Source organism: Otolemur garnettii, unplaced genomic scaffold (genome assembly GCF_000181295.1).
Source record: "Otolemur garnettii isolate 467f Iridium unplaced genomic scaffold, OtoGar3 scaffold00137, whole genome shotgun sequence".
NCBI lineage: Eukaryota > Metazoa > Chordata > Mammalia > Primates > Galagidae > Otolemur > Otolemur garnettii.
Genome location: NW_003852532.1, coordinates 406,257 through 424,847, shown reverse-complemented (window position 1 = coordinate 424,847; position 18,591 = coordinate 406,257). Strand labels below are relative to the sequence as shown.

Below are 18,591 nucleotides of genomic sequence, written 5' to 3'. Positions count from 1 at the left end.
CCAAAAGGCCGAGAAGTGATGGTTTTGGTGAAAACTCAACAGAATTTCTGTTTGAAAATGTATCTGAATTTATTTTTCAAAAGGAGACATTGAATATTTCATATGTTAAAGCTATATAAGAATTAGAGTTTTTTATACAGATAGCTGAAAATATATACCTCACATATTATCATTGAAAAAGATGACAGGGCAGCACCTGTGGCTCAGTGAGTAGGGTGCCGGCCCCATATACCGAGGGTGACAGGTTCAAAGCCAGCCCTGGCCAAACTGCAACAACAATAACAACAACAAAAAATAGCCGGGCATTGTGGCAAGTGCCTGTAGCCCCAGCTACTCAGGAGGCTGAGGCAGGAAAATAGCCTGAGCTCAAGAGCTGGAGGTTGCTGTGAGCTGTGACACCACCACTGCACTCTACCGAGGGCCACAAAGTGAAGACTCTGTCTCTAAAAAAAAAAAAGACAGCCCAAAATTTGTTTTAATATTTTTTTGGCATAAACAAAAATCCCATAATCCAGAACTAACTAAAGAAACTAAAATAAAACCATGTGTTAGGACAATACCACACACAGAATTCAGGCCATCCTATTTAGCATGGATAACTTCTTCCAAGTTATAACATGAATCACATTAACAACTCTAGATACTCTCTATGATCACAGTATTTCTAGATGCAGAGAGAAGCTTTAGCAATAGAAATTCAGTACTTCCAGGAAATATTAAGATAATTTCATAAAAATGTAGTTCATAACAATACATAGTTTCATATTTATCTTGGTAAGATAAAAAATATCTGATCTATTCCAAAGCCATGTTTTTAATGTGCAGAAGGATTTTAAAACACCCCTAAAACAAAAAACTTAGAACTTCACAAAATGGCACTGCACTAAGTATTTCTTCACAAGGACAAAATTCATAATCAGTGTGACTTCTCATTTTGCCTTTTTCAGGGAAAAGATCTCTATATAAGCAATATGGATAAGAATGTGTGTTTTAGGGAGGTTCTATTAGAACTTTTAATTAAAATATTTTTATTTTTAAATAGAAACAAAAAATTATAGGCTAACAAGCCAATCTCATGCTTAGGATTGTTAGTATATGTGAAAGAAAACCAGAAAGATTAATCCGGAATTAACCAAGAATTACCAGATGCTTTTTATTTAGAAATTTATTAAATCTTCAAACAATTACAGTATTAGTCTACCAATTCTAGAATAATCAACTAAATAAGGTCTAATTTTCAAGGTCACAAAGCTGAGTAAGAGGAAAAATCCATGCTGGCTGGGCCTGGTGGCTCACACCTATAATCCTAGCACTCTGGGAGGCCAAGGTGGGTGGACTGGATTGCTTGAGCTCAGGAGTTTCTAGACCAGCCTGAGCAAGAGCGAGACCATGTCTATACTAAAAACAGAAAAACTAGCCAGGCATTCTGGCCAGAGCCAGAATTATAAATTTTAGCTAATCAGGAGACTGAAACGAGAGGAGGTTTGAGCCCAGGAGGTTTGCTGTGAGTTACAATGACACCACACATTCTACCCAAAGCATTAAGAGTGAGATTCTCCCTCAAAAAAATTAAAAATAAAAAGTTTGAGTCATTTACTCTCTCTCTCTCTATATATATATCTTTTATTCTCTGACAAATAGATAAAGAAATAAATATGCACTAAAGAGATTCGTCATGCATATAATTTAATTACCATTATTAACAAAATCAAGCTGATCTTCAAAAGGGAATTTTTAAGTTTGGGCTTGATGCCCATAATTCAGTGAGTTGGGCACCAGCGTATGTCTCACATACACTGAGACTGGTGGGTTCAAACCAGCCGGGGCCGGCTAAACGACGACAACGCCAATCAACAAACAGCCAAGCACTGTGGCAGGTACCTGTAGTCCCAGCTACACAGGAGGCTGAGGCAAGAGAATTTCTTAAGCCCAAGAGTTTGAGCTTGCTGTGAGATGTGATGCCACAGTGCTCTACTGAGGGTGAGAGACTCTGCCTCAAAAAAAAAAACAAAAAAAAAATTTCAAGTTTGAAAATGTTTTTGTTTTACTTAAAATAATATGGTACTAGTCTTTAAATATTTTCAAAAGCTGTATTATATAACAGATCATATGGGGGAAATTAGCATATCTGATATGTAAGTATCACAGCTTCCTAAACATAAGATTTCTATCATATGTCAAACTTTCTAAAAATTAAAAACAATTAGAGGTCACAAATCTCAAATTCACTTATGTATCCAAATTTATAGATTAAAAATTTTATTTTTATTTGTTTATTTTTTTTGCATCCAGGGCTGGGTTTGAACCTGCCACCTCCGGCATGTGGGGCTGGTGCCTTACTCCTTTGAGCCACAGGCACCACCCTTATTTTTTTTGAGACAAGACTCTGTGGCCCAGGCTAGCATGCTGTGATGACATCAGCCTAGCTCACAGCAACCTCAAACTCCCAGGCTCAACTGACCCTCCTGCCTCAGTCTCTTGAGTAACTGTGACTATAGGTGTCACACGCAGGACTTATTTTTCTATTTCTATTTATTTATTTATTTTTATTTATTTTAGAGATAGAGACTTATTTTGTTGCCCTCAGTAGAGTGCCGTGGTGTCACACCTCATTGCCACCTCCAGCTCTTGGGCTTAGGCAATTCTCTTGCCTCAGCTTCCAGAGTAGCTGGCACTGCAGGCACTTGCCATAACACTTGGCTATTTTTTGTTGCAGTTTGGCCAGGGCTGGGTTTGAACCCACCACCCTCTGTACATGGGGCCGGCGCCCTGCCCACTGAGTCAAATGCACCACCTGATTTTTCTATTTTTAGAAGTGACATGATCTTGCTCCAGGTGTCTTGAGCTCAAGGGATCCTCCTGCCTCACTCTCCCAGAATGCTAGGGTTATAGAGGTGAGCCAACATGCCCAGCCTTCTTTTTATTTATTAAAAAATTTTTTTACTTCCTTTTATTTATTTTTTGAAAGCATAAACTGATTACGGTCATTCGGAAACACCAAGAAATATATAAAAGGTGGGAATGGCCAATTATTATTTTGAGAGCTGGGAAATACAGGGATTAAACTAAGCATTTATTCTGACTTTTGTATACATGAGTAACAACACTCTGAGTAGTACAAGTGGGGAAGTTCCTTTATAGACAGTTGTAACAGCTGTGATTGTGGATTTAGGCATGTGGTATCAATGCTGTTAATTTAACAAAAGAAAAATCCAGACATTACTGTTTTCTGAAGAAAGAACACATTACTAATCTTGTTCCTACATGTACTGTTTCAATTTTACACAAAAAAAATCATTTTCAAAAGATAATAAAGCTATTTTTTCATCAAGGGGAAGAAAAGTAAAAAATGTAACTGCTACTTGTGGGATAATTACACAAGAAAACCATCAATATCGTCCTGGTCATTATCTCTTCCATCAAAAACTCAAATATTACTCTAAGGACATTTTTCTTTCAAAAACAGTCGGCAACTGAAGTACCCCTTTCTTGCCACAGTGTGTCACTATTACTGTACAAATATTTTCTTATTCATTACTGTAAACACCTGGCAGTGACCTACACATTACTCAGAATACATTTATAATTTTTCAATAAAAATGTATCACACTTATGCAAATTAAAGGAGTAAGAACAAATTAAAACAAAGCCTGAATAATCTTATAAAAAATATACCAGAGCCGCCCTATCGGGAAGGCAGTAACACACTTACCTGGAAGGCAGAGCTACAATGCTTCGAATTTTACAAAAATGACTGAGTAAAACCAAGCAAAAAAGAAAATCTGTAGTCTAGTAGGTCAAAGTAGCACAGTGAGGGGCATAAAAATATTTTAAATGGTCTAAACCTGAAATACTTAGTCAATAACAGTTAAGAAAAACTGCATCCACACTGATTAATGGGAACGCAGCATATGTATATATAAGAAGGTTTTAGGTTGAGGTATTCATGAATTATTGATGAATGCGGTATTTGGTCAGTATGAATACACTGCTATTCTGATTTATGTAGACAGATGCAATGTCGTGAGATTTATCATAGACATAATAGTATCCTCTACTTCACCGTCCATAAAAGTAGACAAAAATTCAGTAAGTAGTTGATAAACTGATGCCACCAAATGTGTGATTATTTGGCAATAAAAATTTCAATTTTAACCAAACTAACAGAATAAGTTTTTAAACTAATGAAATTTTTGGCTTGCTACATTTCCGAAATCTACTTGGTTTAATGATGTGGTTTTCTTACAATGAACACCTACATTACTGCTAATAAGCAGAAAAACTGTAAATAAAATAGAAAAATTATCAAGAAAATTTTGACTAAAAGAAAATAAGCCCTGAGTCTAATGTTCTAAATATGAACACTCTTTCAGGTAATATACTTGTGATTCACATTTCCTTGTGTAAATTAGGGGGACTAGAAAGTCTGAAATCATTTTAATTAAAACAAACAAACAAAAAGGATAATTTTCTGACAAGAAAAATAATAGTGATATGTGTATAATATTTGTATTTAAAATTATTGTGATTAGAATACCAGCTGATATCATGTAAGAATTTTATACTTAATTTTATATATTATATATTGTACTTACCTTACACTGTATTACTAATACTTGAAAGACTCAATGATCTATCACTTAACAAATTTTGTTTTAAAAGTCCTGGTAATGTCATTTTCACATTCAAATTACTTTTATAATAAAGATGATGAAATGATTACACTTAATCATCCAATAATCACCAATGTTAAAGAAACTTCATTTTTAGCAAATATCACAAAATGTGTATGTATACTTGACTCACTGGCTCAGTATGCATTTTTGATAAAATATTTATGAATTTTATAATTCTGTGAAATTCTCCAAGTCTTAGACTAAATAAGTTTCAATAACAATCTTAAAGAATTAACTAGATATTTTTAGGCTGTTCTTTTTTTTTTTTTTTTTTATTTTGAGATAGAGTCTCACTATGTTGCCCTCAGTAGAATGCTGTGGCATCACAGCTCACAGCAAGCTCAAACTCTTGGGCTTAAGTGATTCTCTTGCCTCAGCCTCCCAAGTAGCTGGGACTACAGGTGCCCGCCACAAAGCCCGGCTACAGGCTGTTTGTTCTTAACATCTAACACCTTGTAATGTTCATTAAAGTGTGCCTGAGTGGCATCATTTAAACTTCAACTAATTCTTACAGAAATTTCTAACTACAGCAGCTATCAAAACAAAAATGTGCTTTTTTCACTTGTTTCCTTTTAAAGTTGTTTAGAGGTACACTTCTGAACCTCACTGATTAATAAGGAAAAGAATGAATCATATGGATTTTTTAAATCAAAATGTGCATATAATACTGACTTTTCCTTTGATAATTTTGAGTTATTAAGTTGCTTTATAAAATATTCGGACCCCGAATTCTAATGTTTTCTTAATGTAGAAGGTAAAGTTTAAAGCTAATCAAAATCTAGAGCCTATATACATTTGCTTGCTAATTGAAACCATTTAATTTGCAAAAATGCCTTTACCTGATTTGCTCAGGACTGCAAAAGCAGTATATTCACTGGACTCAAATAGAATGCACTTTACTTTTAAGGTATTTTTTAAACTGTTACATAAAATACAGAATATTTGAATGAATGATTAGAACAAAAAACAGACTTTATACTCAACTTTTAGAAAGTGGCAAGATGTTAGGAGATTTAAGTAAGTAATGCATAATCTCTAAATTCATGTCAAGACCAATTTAACTATGCCAATTAATTAGTAGGAAAAATAGGCTTTCTACATGTTAAGTTGCTGAATATTGTCAAGGACATCTGGCACATACACTGCTGGTAAAATTGTATAATTTACTTTTACTGTAAGACATTTGGGCAAGTAGTTACAGTGACTTAAACTAATGCAGATAATTGCATTCCATATTACATAAATGAGAATCCCAACAAGCCTGAGCAACCCAACTCTGCAATAACCTTTAATAGGAGACCATTAAAGATGAAAAGAAAGAAGAAAAGGAAGAAAAGAACAAGAAAGCCCTTCAGCAAATACTTTAACAAATAAATCACTCATGCAAAGCCAAGCAAGTTTTGAAAGGCCTGCTTTGACAGATGTTCTCTGGAAAAGCAAAGGCTTCGGGCAAAACGAATAGTTGTACCATTTTTTTTTTAAGCTACAATACTAGTAATGTTGCTCCTGTATTTTTAAATATTTTAATTCTTTAAAAAATGTTTTTTACAACCATTGCTCAGGGACCCTTACCTATCACCACTACCAGACACTTATCAAAGGCATTTACTTTCATTTAGATTTGTCACAAGTATAAAATTAATCACAAAAGCAACTCTGCTTCCTGATTTAGGGAACAGAACTTCCTAAAAAGTTTAACAAAGCTTGAAGAGTCACTTTACCTTCTAAGGCTTTTAAAAAAATCATCATATTGATTTTAAAGCAAGGCCTATATACGATTCATGCCTTAAAAGCCCACATTCATACAAGAGTCAGAGCAAAATTTAAAGGGTTCTTATATCCTCTGCATGAATAAGATTTGAAGACTGTTGACATTTATAAAACTCAAAACACAGTTTTTCTGGATAAAACTGGTTTACAGAAAATCAAATTCCAGGAAATGATCATGCAAAGTGTACTTACCAGTGCTTATGCTTTCCCTTCCCCTAATGCTTCAATTCTAGGCTTCCAGAAATTGTTCTATCTTTCCAATTAAAAATGCTGCAGCCTGCTATACTGCATAAAATGGCCGCGTTGTTTAACCAAGAAAAACATGTTAGAGATTGAGCTGTTACTTTTAGAAGAAAAAAAGAAAACAAACAATTGCTTCTTTTGTGGTGAAGCATAAAACACTTAGGCCGGCACTTTGAATCATGGAGCTCCCCTGGACGTTGCTATTGCTCTTCCAGTAGTTGTAGTAAAATTTCTGCCACATTCTTGCTTTCTGCATGGAGTCTCAGCAGTAACAGATCAGAACAGGCTAGCAAACAACTCCTTCCTAAATGTAAGCTCTAATTTCTTCTTCTGCAGTGAAATGAACCAAGTTTCTATGCAAAAGAATGAGTGACAGTATTCCCAGCCAATCAGCTTGGGTTTTTTCAGGAAAATCACCCCTTAATTCATTCAAAATTAGGTCATATGACACTATTTGAAATACTATTGGCTTACAATGAAAGTAATGTTTGACTCTACACAGGATAAGGCCACCCATCTATGCTTCCCTGGGCTGAACACAACTTGACTATAACCGGTACTGTGAATTACACACACGGAAAAAAAAGAATGTAGCCTTACCAGAGTTTCCCAACAATTAAAGGGCCGGAGTTCTGTTATCTTCTGAGCCTTTTTCTGAGAACACTGAGGAATCAAAGTAAGTTCACCAATTGAAGCATCCTGAAGGAAGTGAAGAATTTTACCTTTATAGCCATCCTCCATCACTTCTTCACCACTACTATAGTCCTCATCTAGTGAACTACCAGCATCAGAACCTGAATCATACTCAGAGTCTTCCACGACTCTCTTTGGATTAAAGACATTTTTTTTACGTTTCTTGTTAAAACCATTTTGTGGTTTCATGGAAAATTTCTGTTTTAGTTTTGTTTTAGCTGCATTTTTAGGATAATTCTGACTTCTTGAAGAAACGTCTTTTCCATTTGGAACCTCACTTTGTGACGCATATTGCATATCTGTGTACAAAGAAAAACAAAAACAGTAGCTAAATTAAAAATATGTAAGTTAAAAATAAAGATGTAAGACTTCAAGTAGAAAAACATAGTCGAACATTTACCTATTCTTTTTGAATACAGAAGAATTCAACCACAATTCATTGCTAAATCTTAAAACGCTTTAAGGGAAATACTAAAGTAGAATTTGAAGTCACACAAGTTAGTTTCAGAAGCAGGTGATAGTTGATTTTCAAAAACAAATTAAATACAGATTTCCATATTCTATGGCAGGTATTAGAAACATAAATTACAACTACATATCCCTAAGTTGTCCCTGATGCTATTTAATACCTGCTCACCTGCTATACCAACGCCAACGGGTAGAGCAAAAACAATGTCTATCCTACTATGACGCTTATTAATAAAAACCGTCTCCATTTCAAGTATCCATATTATATTTTCTATCCCTATTTCCATTATTCTAAGTTCATCATTATTTAAAAAATTATTGAAATATAATATTACCACTATCATATTTCATATAATTCTAAGATGCCTAAGAATGAAGGTACACTGTTATTTTATGTAACAGGTACCAGGAAGAAAATATGTACCAATTAATGTGTAATACAATATTGATGTTTACTTTTTTGCTTACTCAAAGACCTTTTAGACCTATAGATTATCAGACATTCATTTGTGTGCATATACTTAAAAAAAAAAATCAGCAAGATAAATAGGATAAGGTATTCCTCAAGTTTTTTCACCTTCATAATCAGGCTATTCTAACCTCATTTTTGGACTCAGAATTGGTGGCTTCCTTTTTTCCACAAAATATCATTGTCTGTGCCATCAAGAGTATTGATAGTACATAGTACAGTACTTCTTAAAATAATTCATTAAGAAAACATTAAAGAAACCTTGAAACCATGCTTGGGGCTTTTACAGATGGCTATGCACTTATGAAAACTACATCTACTTGATTCTTGCTTACATTACTACTAAACGTACAGTTCACCTCTTCCTCACCCCTCCTCCTCTATCATTTGGTTCCTAGAATTAACAGTACTCCATAATTGGTTCTGAGAGTTTCTTCTATGCCTATGATACCCTGAAGTTTTTGATGCTAATGCTTTTGATATTCGTATCAGTGTAGGCTACATGTGGCCACTCACAAGATCCATCCTAAGAGTTGTTAAAATGTAAAGACATTTCTTTTTACTCAATAAAACATGGCAATTAAAAAGCCTTAACCGGCCAAGTAAAGTGGCACAGGCCTGCAATCCCAGCTCTTTGGGAGACAGAGGCAAGAACATCGCTTGAGGCCAGGAGTTCAAGGTTACAAGAGCTATGAATGTACAACTGCACTCCTGCTTGGCTGATAGAGAAATAACTTGTCTCAAAAAAAAAAAAGAAAGAATGAAATAAAAAGTAGCCTTAACAATCAAGAAGTAAGAAAGATTGGCCAAAAAGAAAAATGTACTGATTTATGGTTTTGTTGTACTTCATCATAAAGAACAAGTCAAAGCACTCAGAAATTGGTCATTTAAAAAATCTTTACATTAGTTGGAAATGGTGGCTCATGCCTATAATCCTGAGCATTCTGGGAAGTGGAGGCAGGTGGATTGCTTGAGCTCAAGAGTTCAAGATTAGCTGTGCAAGAACAAGATCCTGTCTCTACTAAAAACAGAAAAAGCTAATTGGGCATGGTAGCACATGCCTGCAGTCCCAACTACTTGGGAGGCTGAGGAAAAAGGATCACTTTAGCCCAAGAGTTTGAGGTTGCTGTGAGCTATGACACCATAGCACTCTACCCAGGGCAGCAGTGAGTCTCCATCTTAAAAAAATTTTTTTTTAAATCTTACTTCTTACACATTTTTCAATCTCAGCCTCTGATTAACAGCTAATAGGTTTCCTATTTTCTTTTCTTTTTTTTTTTTTTTTGAGACAGAGCCTCAAGCTGTCCCCCTGGGTAGAGTGCCATGGCATTACAGCTCACAGCAACCTCCAACTCCTGGGCTCAAGCGAGTCTCTTGCCTCCGCCTCCCAAGTAGCTGGGACCTCAGGCGCCCGCCACAATGCCCGGCTATTTTTTTTTGGTTGCAGCCGTCATTGTTGTTTGGCGGGTCCGGGCTGGGGATTCGAACCCGCCACCTTAGGTGTACGTGGCTGGCGCCTTAGCCAGTTGAGCTATAGGCACTGAGCCAGGTTTCCTATTTTCTTATATAGTAAAATACAAAATAACATGGGAAGCATGTATTTTCTACGACACGGTATAATTACCTTGGTCTTCTGCAAACACTTTTAGAGATTCTAAAGCTTCTGTATACATCCATTCATGTTCCTTGAGTACTTCTCTTAGTTCCTAGAAACAAGTCATTGATTTCTTTGTTAAAAATTTCAAATTAGTAACTTGTAGAAAATAAAACTTTAATAGTCTTTTAAAAATGAGTTAATCAGTCAGGCACGGTGGCTCACGCCTGTAATCCCAGCACTGTGGGAGGCTTAGGAGGGAGATTGAGGAGTTCAAGACTTGCCTGAGCGAGAGTGAGAACCCGACTCATTAAAAAAAAAAAAAAAAGAAAAATCCAGCAGGGCGCCAGTGGTGAGCACCTGTAATCCCAGCAGCTTCCAGAAGCTGAGGCAATGGGATGCCCACAACCAGAGTCTGAGGTTGCAGTGAGCTATGACGCTATTGCACTCTGCTCAGGGCATAGGGTAGGACTCTGTCTCAACAACAACAACAACAACAACAAAAAGCAAAGAAATAAAAATAAAAAATAAGCAAGGAAATAAAAAAAATGAGTTTATCACCTGAAAACACAGAGAATTCATATCTGATTATTTCACACCTGTTTTTATGCTGCTTTACAAACACTTAATTTATAATTCTGCCTCTGCAAATATACGATTGTCTTCAAAGGAAAAGAAGCTTAACTTTAGCGTTTCTAACTTTCCTTATGAAGCACTTTAAACACTAGAGGATCAAGAAATGTTTGGTCAACAAGATTTTTCATCAAGCTCATCAAAATTCAGCAAAGGTACTATCTGAGCATAAACATGAATAAATCAATGCAAGTATAAATGTATTCTAGATGTTAAACAAATTATGTAATTCTATATACGATCATGGGATTAAACAGAGGCCTTTAAGGATTCTGAAACTATTCTTATACAACAAAATTTATGAAATGATAAGACAATGAAATGCAATATTATACTTTAAAATTCTTATAAAAATTTAGAGGATGTGAACATTAAAAAAATTAAGCAGTTACTTGGTAGAGGGCAGGGATATAGATGGTCTTCTAGATAATTAACATTTTATAAATGAAATCACTACTTTTATTATGGTTATTTTTGTTATAACACTGATACTATACAAACAAAGTAAATATACAACGTAGAGAATCAATAAGCAGTATAAAAATATTTTAACACTGATCAAAAGGATAATTAATTAAAAAAATGCAAAACTAACCCTATACACATTTAGACTGCTGAACTCAAAACACAATTTTGTAATATAATTATTTAGTATACTGATTATATTTCCATACCTAACTACTCACCTGTTTATCAAAATGGGGAAATTCCTTTTGTAATTTCAAAACAATACTTTCCTGCTTTTCCCAATTACTGCTAGATTCTGCAGACTCATTTGATTCTTCTCCCTAATGAAAAAAAAAGAACCAAATTAGAAAATCATTAATAACAATGGTCTTAAAACAATTACATTGTATTGTGACTTGATTTGAAAATTATCACAATTGATCAGAAGAATCTAAAATGTTACTTTTTATTCATGAAAATACTGAAAAAGTTATGTCTCTAAGATAAAAAATATTGTTTAAGATTACTGAAAGATCTTGATTACATATCTAATAATTCAAAGTTTATTCACAGTGTTCAAAATGAAACAAATCTGCTAAAAAAAACCCTAGTCTTCTTCACATTAACTTGATATAATTCATGTATATCAAAGTCTTCTCCAAGATAATGGCTAATGAAAAAACTGATACAACTATGTTACCTATGCTCACAATTATATATCTACCCATTACAAATACCAAATTCTGTGAGCAAAGTTTATTTTTGTCTTGATTCATAGAATAGCTTAAAATATTGACTTAAATAGCTTAAAATATTACCTGCTCAGTCACGACACAAAAATGACACAATGATAAAAAGAACTGAAGCAGAACTGATATGGGATGGCCATATTTAAATGGCATGCGAACTTTATGGCCACCGGGTATATAAACTAAATAAGATTAATCAGGGTTGGCTTGGTGCCTGTAGCCCAGCGGCTAGGGCACCAGCCATATACACCAGTGCTGGCAGGTTCGAACCCAGCCCAGGTCTACCAAACAACAATGACAACTACAACCAAAAAATAGCCAGGCATTGTGGAGGGCGCCTGTAGTCCCAGCTACTTGGGAGGCTAAGGCAAGAGAATCGCTTAAGGCCAAGAGTCTGAGGTTGCTGTGAGTTGGGATGAAACAGCACTCTACCCAGGTTGACACTGTGAGACTCTGTCTCAAAAAAAAAAAAGGAATGGGTGGCACCTATGGCTCAAAGGAGTAGGATGCTGGCCCCATATACCAGAGGTGGCGGGTTCAAACCTGCCCCCCCCCAAAAAAGATTAATTAGGAAACTGTGGCTACACATATAAACAGTCTCACCTTTTTGTTATTTAGCTTCACTTGAAGAAACTGGTTAAATTCCATATTTAAGCAAAATGAAAAGACTCCTTATGTTCATGCACAGTAAAAATCTTATATTCCACTCAAGCAAAATGCATTTATCTACTCTGATTAAAACTGTACCACACGCTATTTATTATCCAACACCTGGACTATTCTTTTTCTCTTTCAGTGCCTGAGGTAGAAATAACTAAATTGTGAGTTGACATGTCTCTAGCCCACAGGAATAAAATGAAGTTCCATAACACGAAGACTAATAAAATGCTATGCATATTTGGACTAGGAAGAAGAAAACCGTGTGTGTTTTATAATAGTATTTGTGGGTGGAACACAGAAAATATGGATTGGCTACAAAGCCGAAGAATTAAGACATATCTACTGTTGCACGAGGCCTAAGGTTAATCTTTTTTCAGAAGCAACAGGGTTTTGAGCAGGACAATAGTAAAACACCAATATTTGGAGAAAGCATTTCAAAACTCTTATAAATTTATACTGCCATTTTCACTTTAGAATGAGGACGCTGAAACTCCAAGAATAGCATTTTAAAAGTTACAGATGAACAATAACTAGCTGAGGTAAGAATAAAAACAGTAGCCTAACTCTCAATCAGTGTTGCTCAACCACCTGTTTCCTAAATGTTAGTCATTCACTGTTAATTACATCAAATGTCTACCCATGAACAGATAGACAAATCATGGCATACACATAAAATGGAATATTCTTCCATCATAAAAAAGAATGAAGTTAGCCAGGTGTTGTATTGGGTGCCTGTAGTCCCAGCTACTCGGGAGGCTGAGGCAAGAGGATCTCTTGAGCTCAAGAGTTTGAGGTTGCTGTAAACTATGACACCACAGGACTCTACCTAGGGCCACTATGTCTCAAAAAAAAAAAAAAATTAAGTACTAATATAGGCTATAATGTGAATGAATCTTGAAAACACTATGCTAAATTAAAGTGGATAGGCATAAATGGCCACATATCATAGAATGCCACTTATTGGCCAGGAGCAGTGGTTCATGCCTGTAATCCTAGCACACTGGGAGACTAAGGCAGGAGAAGCACTTGAGCTCAGGAGTTTGAAATTAGCACAAACAATAACGAGACATCATCTGTACTAAAAGTAAAAAATTTAGCCCAGCATGATGGCCCACACCTGTAGTGCCAGAAGGCTAAAGGCAAAGGATCCCTTGAGCCCAGGAGTTTCGGGTTGCCCTGAGCTACTATGATGCCACTGAACCCTACCCAGGGTTAAAGAGGGAGACTTTTAAAAATTACAAAAACAAAAAACATGAGAATGGCCATGGTTACTCATGCCTGTAATCTCAGCAATGGGAGGCCAGGAAGGAGGATTGCTTGAGGCTAGGGTTTCAAGATAGCCTGGGCAGCACAGCAAGACCCACATACTCCCCAGCTCTTATTTATTTTAGGCAGGCCATTTCCTACAAGCACAATCGTGCAAATACAATGCACAATCACCCATTCATATCAAAACACATGGCCTGCCAAAAAGCAGAAAGAGTACAACCTGCGTCATCTGTTGGCTGGAGTGTGTACTACAACAGGAAATGCATCAAAACGCTCGGACAGAGCAGCACCTATGGGTCAAAGGAATAGGGTGCTGGCCCCATATAACAAAGGTAGAGGGTTCAAACCCAGCCCTGGCCCATATTTTTAAATAAGAGGAAAAAAAAAAAAAAACCAGAGGAAAAATAGTCAGAAGTTCAAAGCAAACAAATCCCCTGACTTACTTGTAAAAGAAAAAAATATTCATTTAGGTAGATAATTCAGGTTTGGTATCCGTATACTCAAAATATTCTGTTCATACGCAGCCATTATACTGGATAAATTTAAAAGCAAGCAGAAATAGTCACAAAGTAAATGGAAACATAATTTTCCATATTTATTGTTTAAAAAATAATTGAGATGGATTTTCATGACTGATATAGTCTGTGCTTAAGCAATCAACTCTGATAATGCAATTCAAATATAACTTACATGATCCAGTCTTGTCTTTTTTAGAGATTGATCATCAAAGTCATCTTCCTCATATGGCTCTGAAGAAGATGATAATTTTCTTTTCCTTGGCCCACCACCTTTCAAAGCAGAGAAGCACACTCAAACTTTAAACATAAATACTGAGAATCAATTTAATGTCAAACAAAGGCAAAAATGTATTATAATGAATACTAGACAGTTTTCTTGACATCAGTCCCGATAGTTATTCTTCTGTATTATGACTGAATTGAAGAAAAAGTAAAGACACTCTTTGTAGTGTTTTAAAAGTAGAAATCATTGTAATACTATATTCATAAGCCATAATACATTTTATTTAATGCCAAATCTATACATCTCTAAATTGACAAGTAATTCTACAGAGTAATAGGGGTTTTCTTTAGTGGCTGAGTGCTCAGCAGTGAAAATATTTTAAGCTGCATCAAGTTAGAGTTATCTGAATTCCACTTAGAGACTGATAACTCTTGAGTGGCTACTTTGGGAGGCTGAAAAGAAACAATCCCTTGAACTCAGGAGTTTGAGACCAGCCTGAGCAAGAGGGAGAACCCCATCTCTAAAAATAGCCAGGTGTTCTGGCAGGCGCCTGAAGTCCCAGTTACTCAGGAGGCTGAGACAAGAGAGTTGCTTAAGCCCAAGAGTTTGAGGTTGCTGTGAGCTTTGATGCCATGGCACTCTACCCAGGGCGACATACTGAGACTGTCTTAAAAAAAAAAAAAAAAAAAGACTATAATTGATGATAAAACCAATGTGAAATATAATAATTTGTAGACCGGTTCAACATCACTCACAAGTATTTGTAAACACCTTTTATTAAATACTCTCCTAAGATATCATAAATAGTTTACTGTTTTAATGACATAATACATTAAAAATTAATCTTAGCTTTAAGGTTAGACAAAGCTGTTGGTCTATATATTATCTTAACACGTACTATACTACAGATGAAGATGTCTGATATAACTGTCCCATCCATTCCGAATTAGACTTTCAGACACTACGTGAAGCAAAGTCATCCTATAACCTATTTTCAATGTAAAAATTATAGAATATCAGATATTATGAGAACAAGAACCAATACGTAAAGTTTCCCAAGCTATCTTGCAACCCAACAAATGTTCATTGAGCCTATCGTTTTTTAAGAGCTTATTTTATTATTTACTTATTTATTTATTTTTTTTTGAGACAGTCTGTCTCACTTTGTTGCCCTTGGGTAGAGTGTTGTGCTGTCACAGCTCACAGCAACCTCACCCTCTTGGTCTCAAGCTATTCTCTTGCCTCATCCTCTTGAGTAGCTGGGACTACAGGTGCCCATCACTACGTCCTACTATATTTTAGAGATGGGGTCTTACTCTTGCTCAGGCTGGTCTCGAACTGGTGAGCTCAAGCAATCCACTGACCTCAGCCTTAGGTGTGAGCCACCGTGCCCACCCAGGAGCGTATTTTATTTAATTTTAATTTTTTTGAGACAGAATCTCACTTTGTCCCCCTTGGTAGAGTGCCATGGCATCAGAGCTCACAGCAACCTCGAACTCTTTGGCTCAAGTGATCCTCTTGCTTTAGCCTTCCCAGTAGCTGGACTACAGGTGTCCGCCACAATGCCTGGCTATTTTTAGAGATGAGGCTTGCTCTTGCTCAGGATGGTCTTCAACCGGTGAGCTTAGGCAATCCATCGGCCTCGGCTCGGCGCCTATAGCTCAACCAGCTAAGGCGCCAGCCACATACACCTAAGGTGGCGGGTTCGAATCCCCAGCCCGGACCCGCCAAACAACAATGATGGCTGCAACCAAAAAAAAAAAAAAAATAGCCGGGCGTTGTGGCGGGCGCCTGTGGTCCCAGCTACTTGGGAGGCGGAGGCAAGAGACTCGCTTGAGCCCAGGAGTTGGAGGTTGCTGTGAGCTGTAATGCCATGGCACTCTATCCAGGGGAAAAGCTTGAGGCTTTGTCTCAAAAAAAAAAAAAAAAAAAATCCATCGGCCTCAGCCTCCCAGAGTGCTAAGATCACAGGCACAAGCCATAGCACCCAGCCCACGCACTTATTTTAAAATAAGCACTAGGGTTTCAGACTGCCCTTAGAAACAAACAGTAGCTAACATTTACTATGTACTCACTATGCAGCAGGCACCACAGCAAGACAGGAACATTAACTGTATCAGTTTTTCTGCAGAATAACCTATACGTTTGGCACTATTATACTATTTTACTGCTAAGGAAACAGACACAGAAGAGTTCCAGCTAGTAAGTAGAAGGCAAAAAAAGATCTTGACATTCCATGTAGATAGCACTCACATAATACTGTCCCCTTGCACAAACTGGAGGAAGTTAAAGATTAAAATATTACATTTGAATGAACAAATTTAAATACTATTCCAATACAATCCACTGAGTGGGGGTAAAAGAAAGTAGATAATTATTGAGAATGGATGATAAGCCCATGGGAACACATTATATTGTTTTCTCTTTTTGTACATATTTTAAGTTTTTAAAAATTTCAAAAGTAGAAAAATCCACTTAGGAAAATGGGCACTCACGCGTTGTTGTTTAGAAGCAGAAATTGGCACAATCTAACAAAAGTAACATGGAAGTACATATTAAAAACATATCCTTTCCTTTGATTTAATATCATAGTTTAAAATTAAGCCTATAGAAATAAGACATATATAAGAAGACTTAATTTAATACCATCTGAATGAAATAATGAAATCAAATGCTAATTAGCAGGGAAACAGTTACTAAACTAATCCTACGGGTAGTCACACAGGAATGATGGTCCTTTTTAAAAATTAGATAAATCTGATTGTAGTGACTAGCTGGCCATGATATATAATTAAATCATTTTTTAAAAATGCAAATCAATATTTTACATTTATGTGTTATATAGTGATGTACCTACACAAAGGAAAAAGTTGAGAATGACACAAAGCAAATTTAAGATGGTGACCACACTTTCATTAGTTTACACACATTTTTATTAGAAAGATTCAAGGAGATTTTTATTTGTTTATTTATTTATTATTTATTTATTTTATTGGTATGTGCAAGTTAAAAAAAAATTGAGACAGCATTTACTAAAAAATTGCAGATGTTTTCTATTGGAAATAGCCTCAGATGCATTTACTTTATATACACCAAGCCTAAAATATACCATAAATATTTATTATATGAAGGAATTATCCAGGATTTTCCATAAGACATTATGTTCCTACTGACTCAGATTTATAGACCTGTAAATAAAACCACAATGTGGACAGGTGGCTCACACCTGTAATCCTAGCACTCTGGGAGGCAGAGGTGGGTAGACTGCCTGAGCTCACAGGTTCAAGACGAGCCTGAGCAAGTGCGAGACCCCGTGTCTCTAAAAATAGCTGGGCCTTGTGGCAGGAGCAGGCTGCAGTCCCAGCTACTTGGGAGGCTGAGGGAAGAGAATTGCTTGATGTTGCTGTGAGCTATGACGCCACAGAATTCTACTGAAAACGACAAAGCGGGACTCTGTCTCAAAAGAATAAATAAAAATAGCTGGACGCTGTGGTGGGCGCCTATAGTCCCAGCTACTTGGGAGGTTGAGGCAAAAGAATCGCTTTAGTCCCCAGGAGTTTGAGGTTGCTGTGAGCTGTGACATCACAGCATTCTAATGAAGGTGACAAAGTAAAACTCTCTCTAAAAAACTAAAAAAATAAAATCACAGTGCAACTAGAATGAATATTTAATCTTCAGGAAATCACAGGGCTGAAAAAAGAATAATAAAAGAAAGCACACTAGCATACTTAAGAAAGTAAGAAAATATACCTTCCAAAACTTCACTGTTATGAAATGGGCTCTGTAGAAAAGAAGCAAAATTGTCAATGTGCCTTCCCTTTTGGTGGTGATTGGGAAGGGGGGGTGTATGTGTGAAAAAAAATCAAGCTAGAAATTTAGTTCCCAAACAGCTGTATGACCTCAGGCAAGTTACTTAATCTTCTTACGGTTCAATTTCTTTACCTAAAAAATCTGAAGCTATGAATACCCAATAGGTTCTTGTAAGATTCATAAAGGTGCTTGGTAAATTGTAGAGCAATTTTAACAAGAAGTTACAACTGGCTCAGCCCCTATAGCTCAAGCGGCTAAGGTACCAGCCACATACACCAGAGCTGGCAGGTTCAAATCCAGCCTGGGCCTGCCAGACAACAATGACAACTACAACCAAAAAATAGCTAGGAGGCTGAGCAAGAGAATTGC

At 36.2% G+C, this 18,591-nt stretch overlaps 1 protein-coding gene across 1 annotated transcript in view; it reads right to left on the bottom strand.

Moving 5' to 3' along the window:
* The window catches only part of SMARCAD1 (SWI/SNF-related, matrix-associated actin-dependent regulator of chromatin, subfamily a, containing DEAD/H box 1), an 89,297-nt gene that overhangs the window by 28,537 nt on the left and 42,169 nt on the right, over window positions 1–18,591 (bottom strand). Inside the window, exons 6-9 of the mRNA XM_012810555.2 lie at window positions 14,362–14,459; window positions 11,233–11,334; window positions 9,944–10,025; window positions 7,290–7,681 (exon numbers count right to left, since the gene is read on the bottom strand). Of these exons, the coding sequence (XP_012666009.1) occupies window positions 7,290–7,681; window positions 9,944–10,025; window positions 11,233–11,334; window positions 14,362–14,459 (674 nt within the window). The remainder of the gene's footprint in view (window positions 1–7,289; window positions 7,682–9,943; window positions 10,026–11,232; window positions 11,335–14,361; window positions 14,460–18,591) is intronic.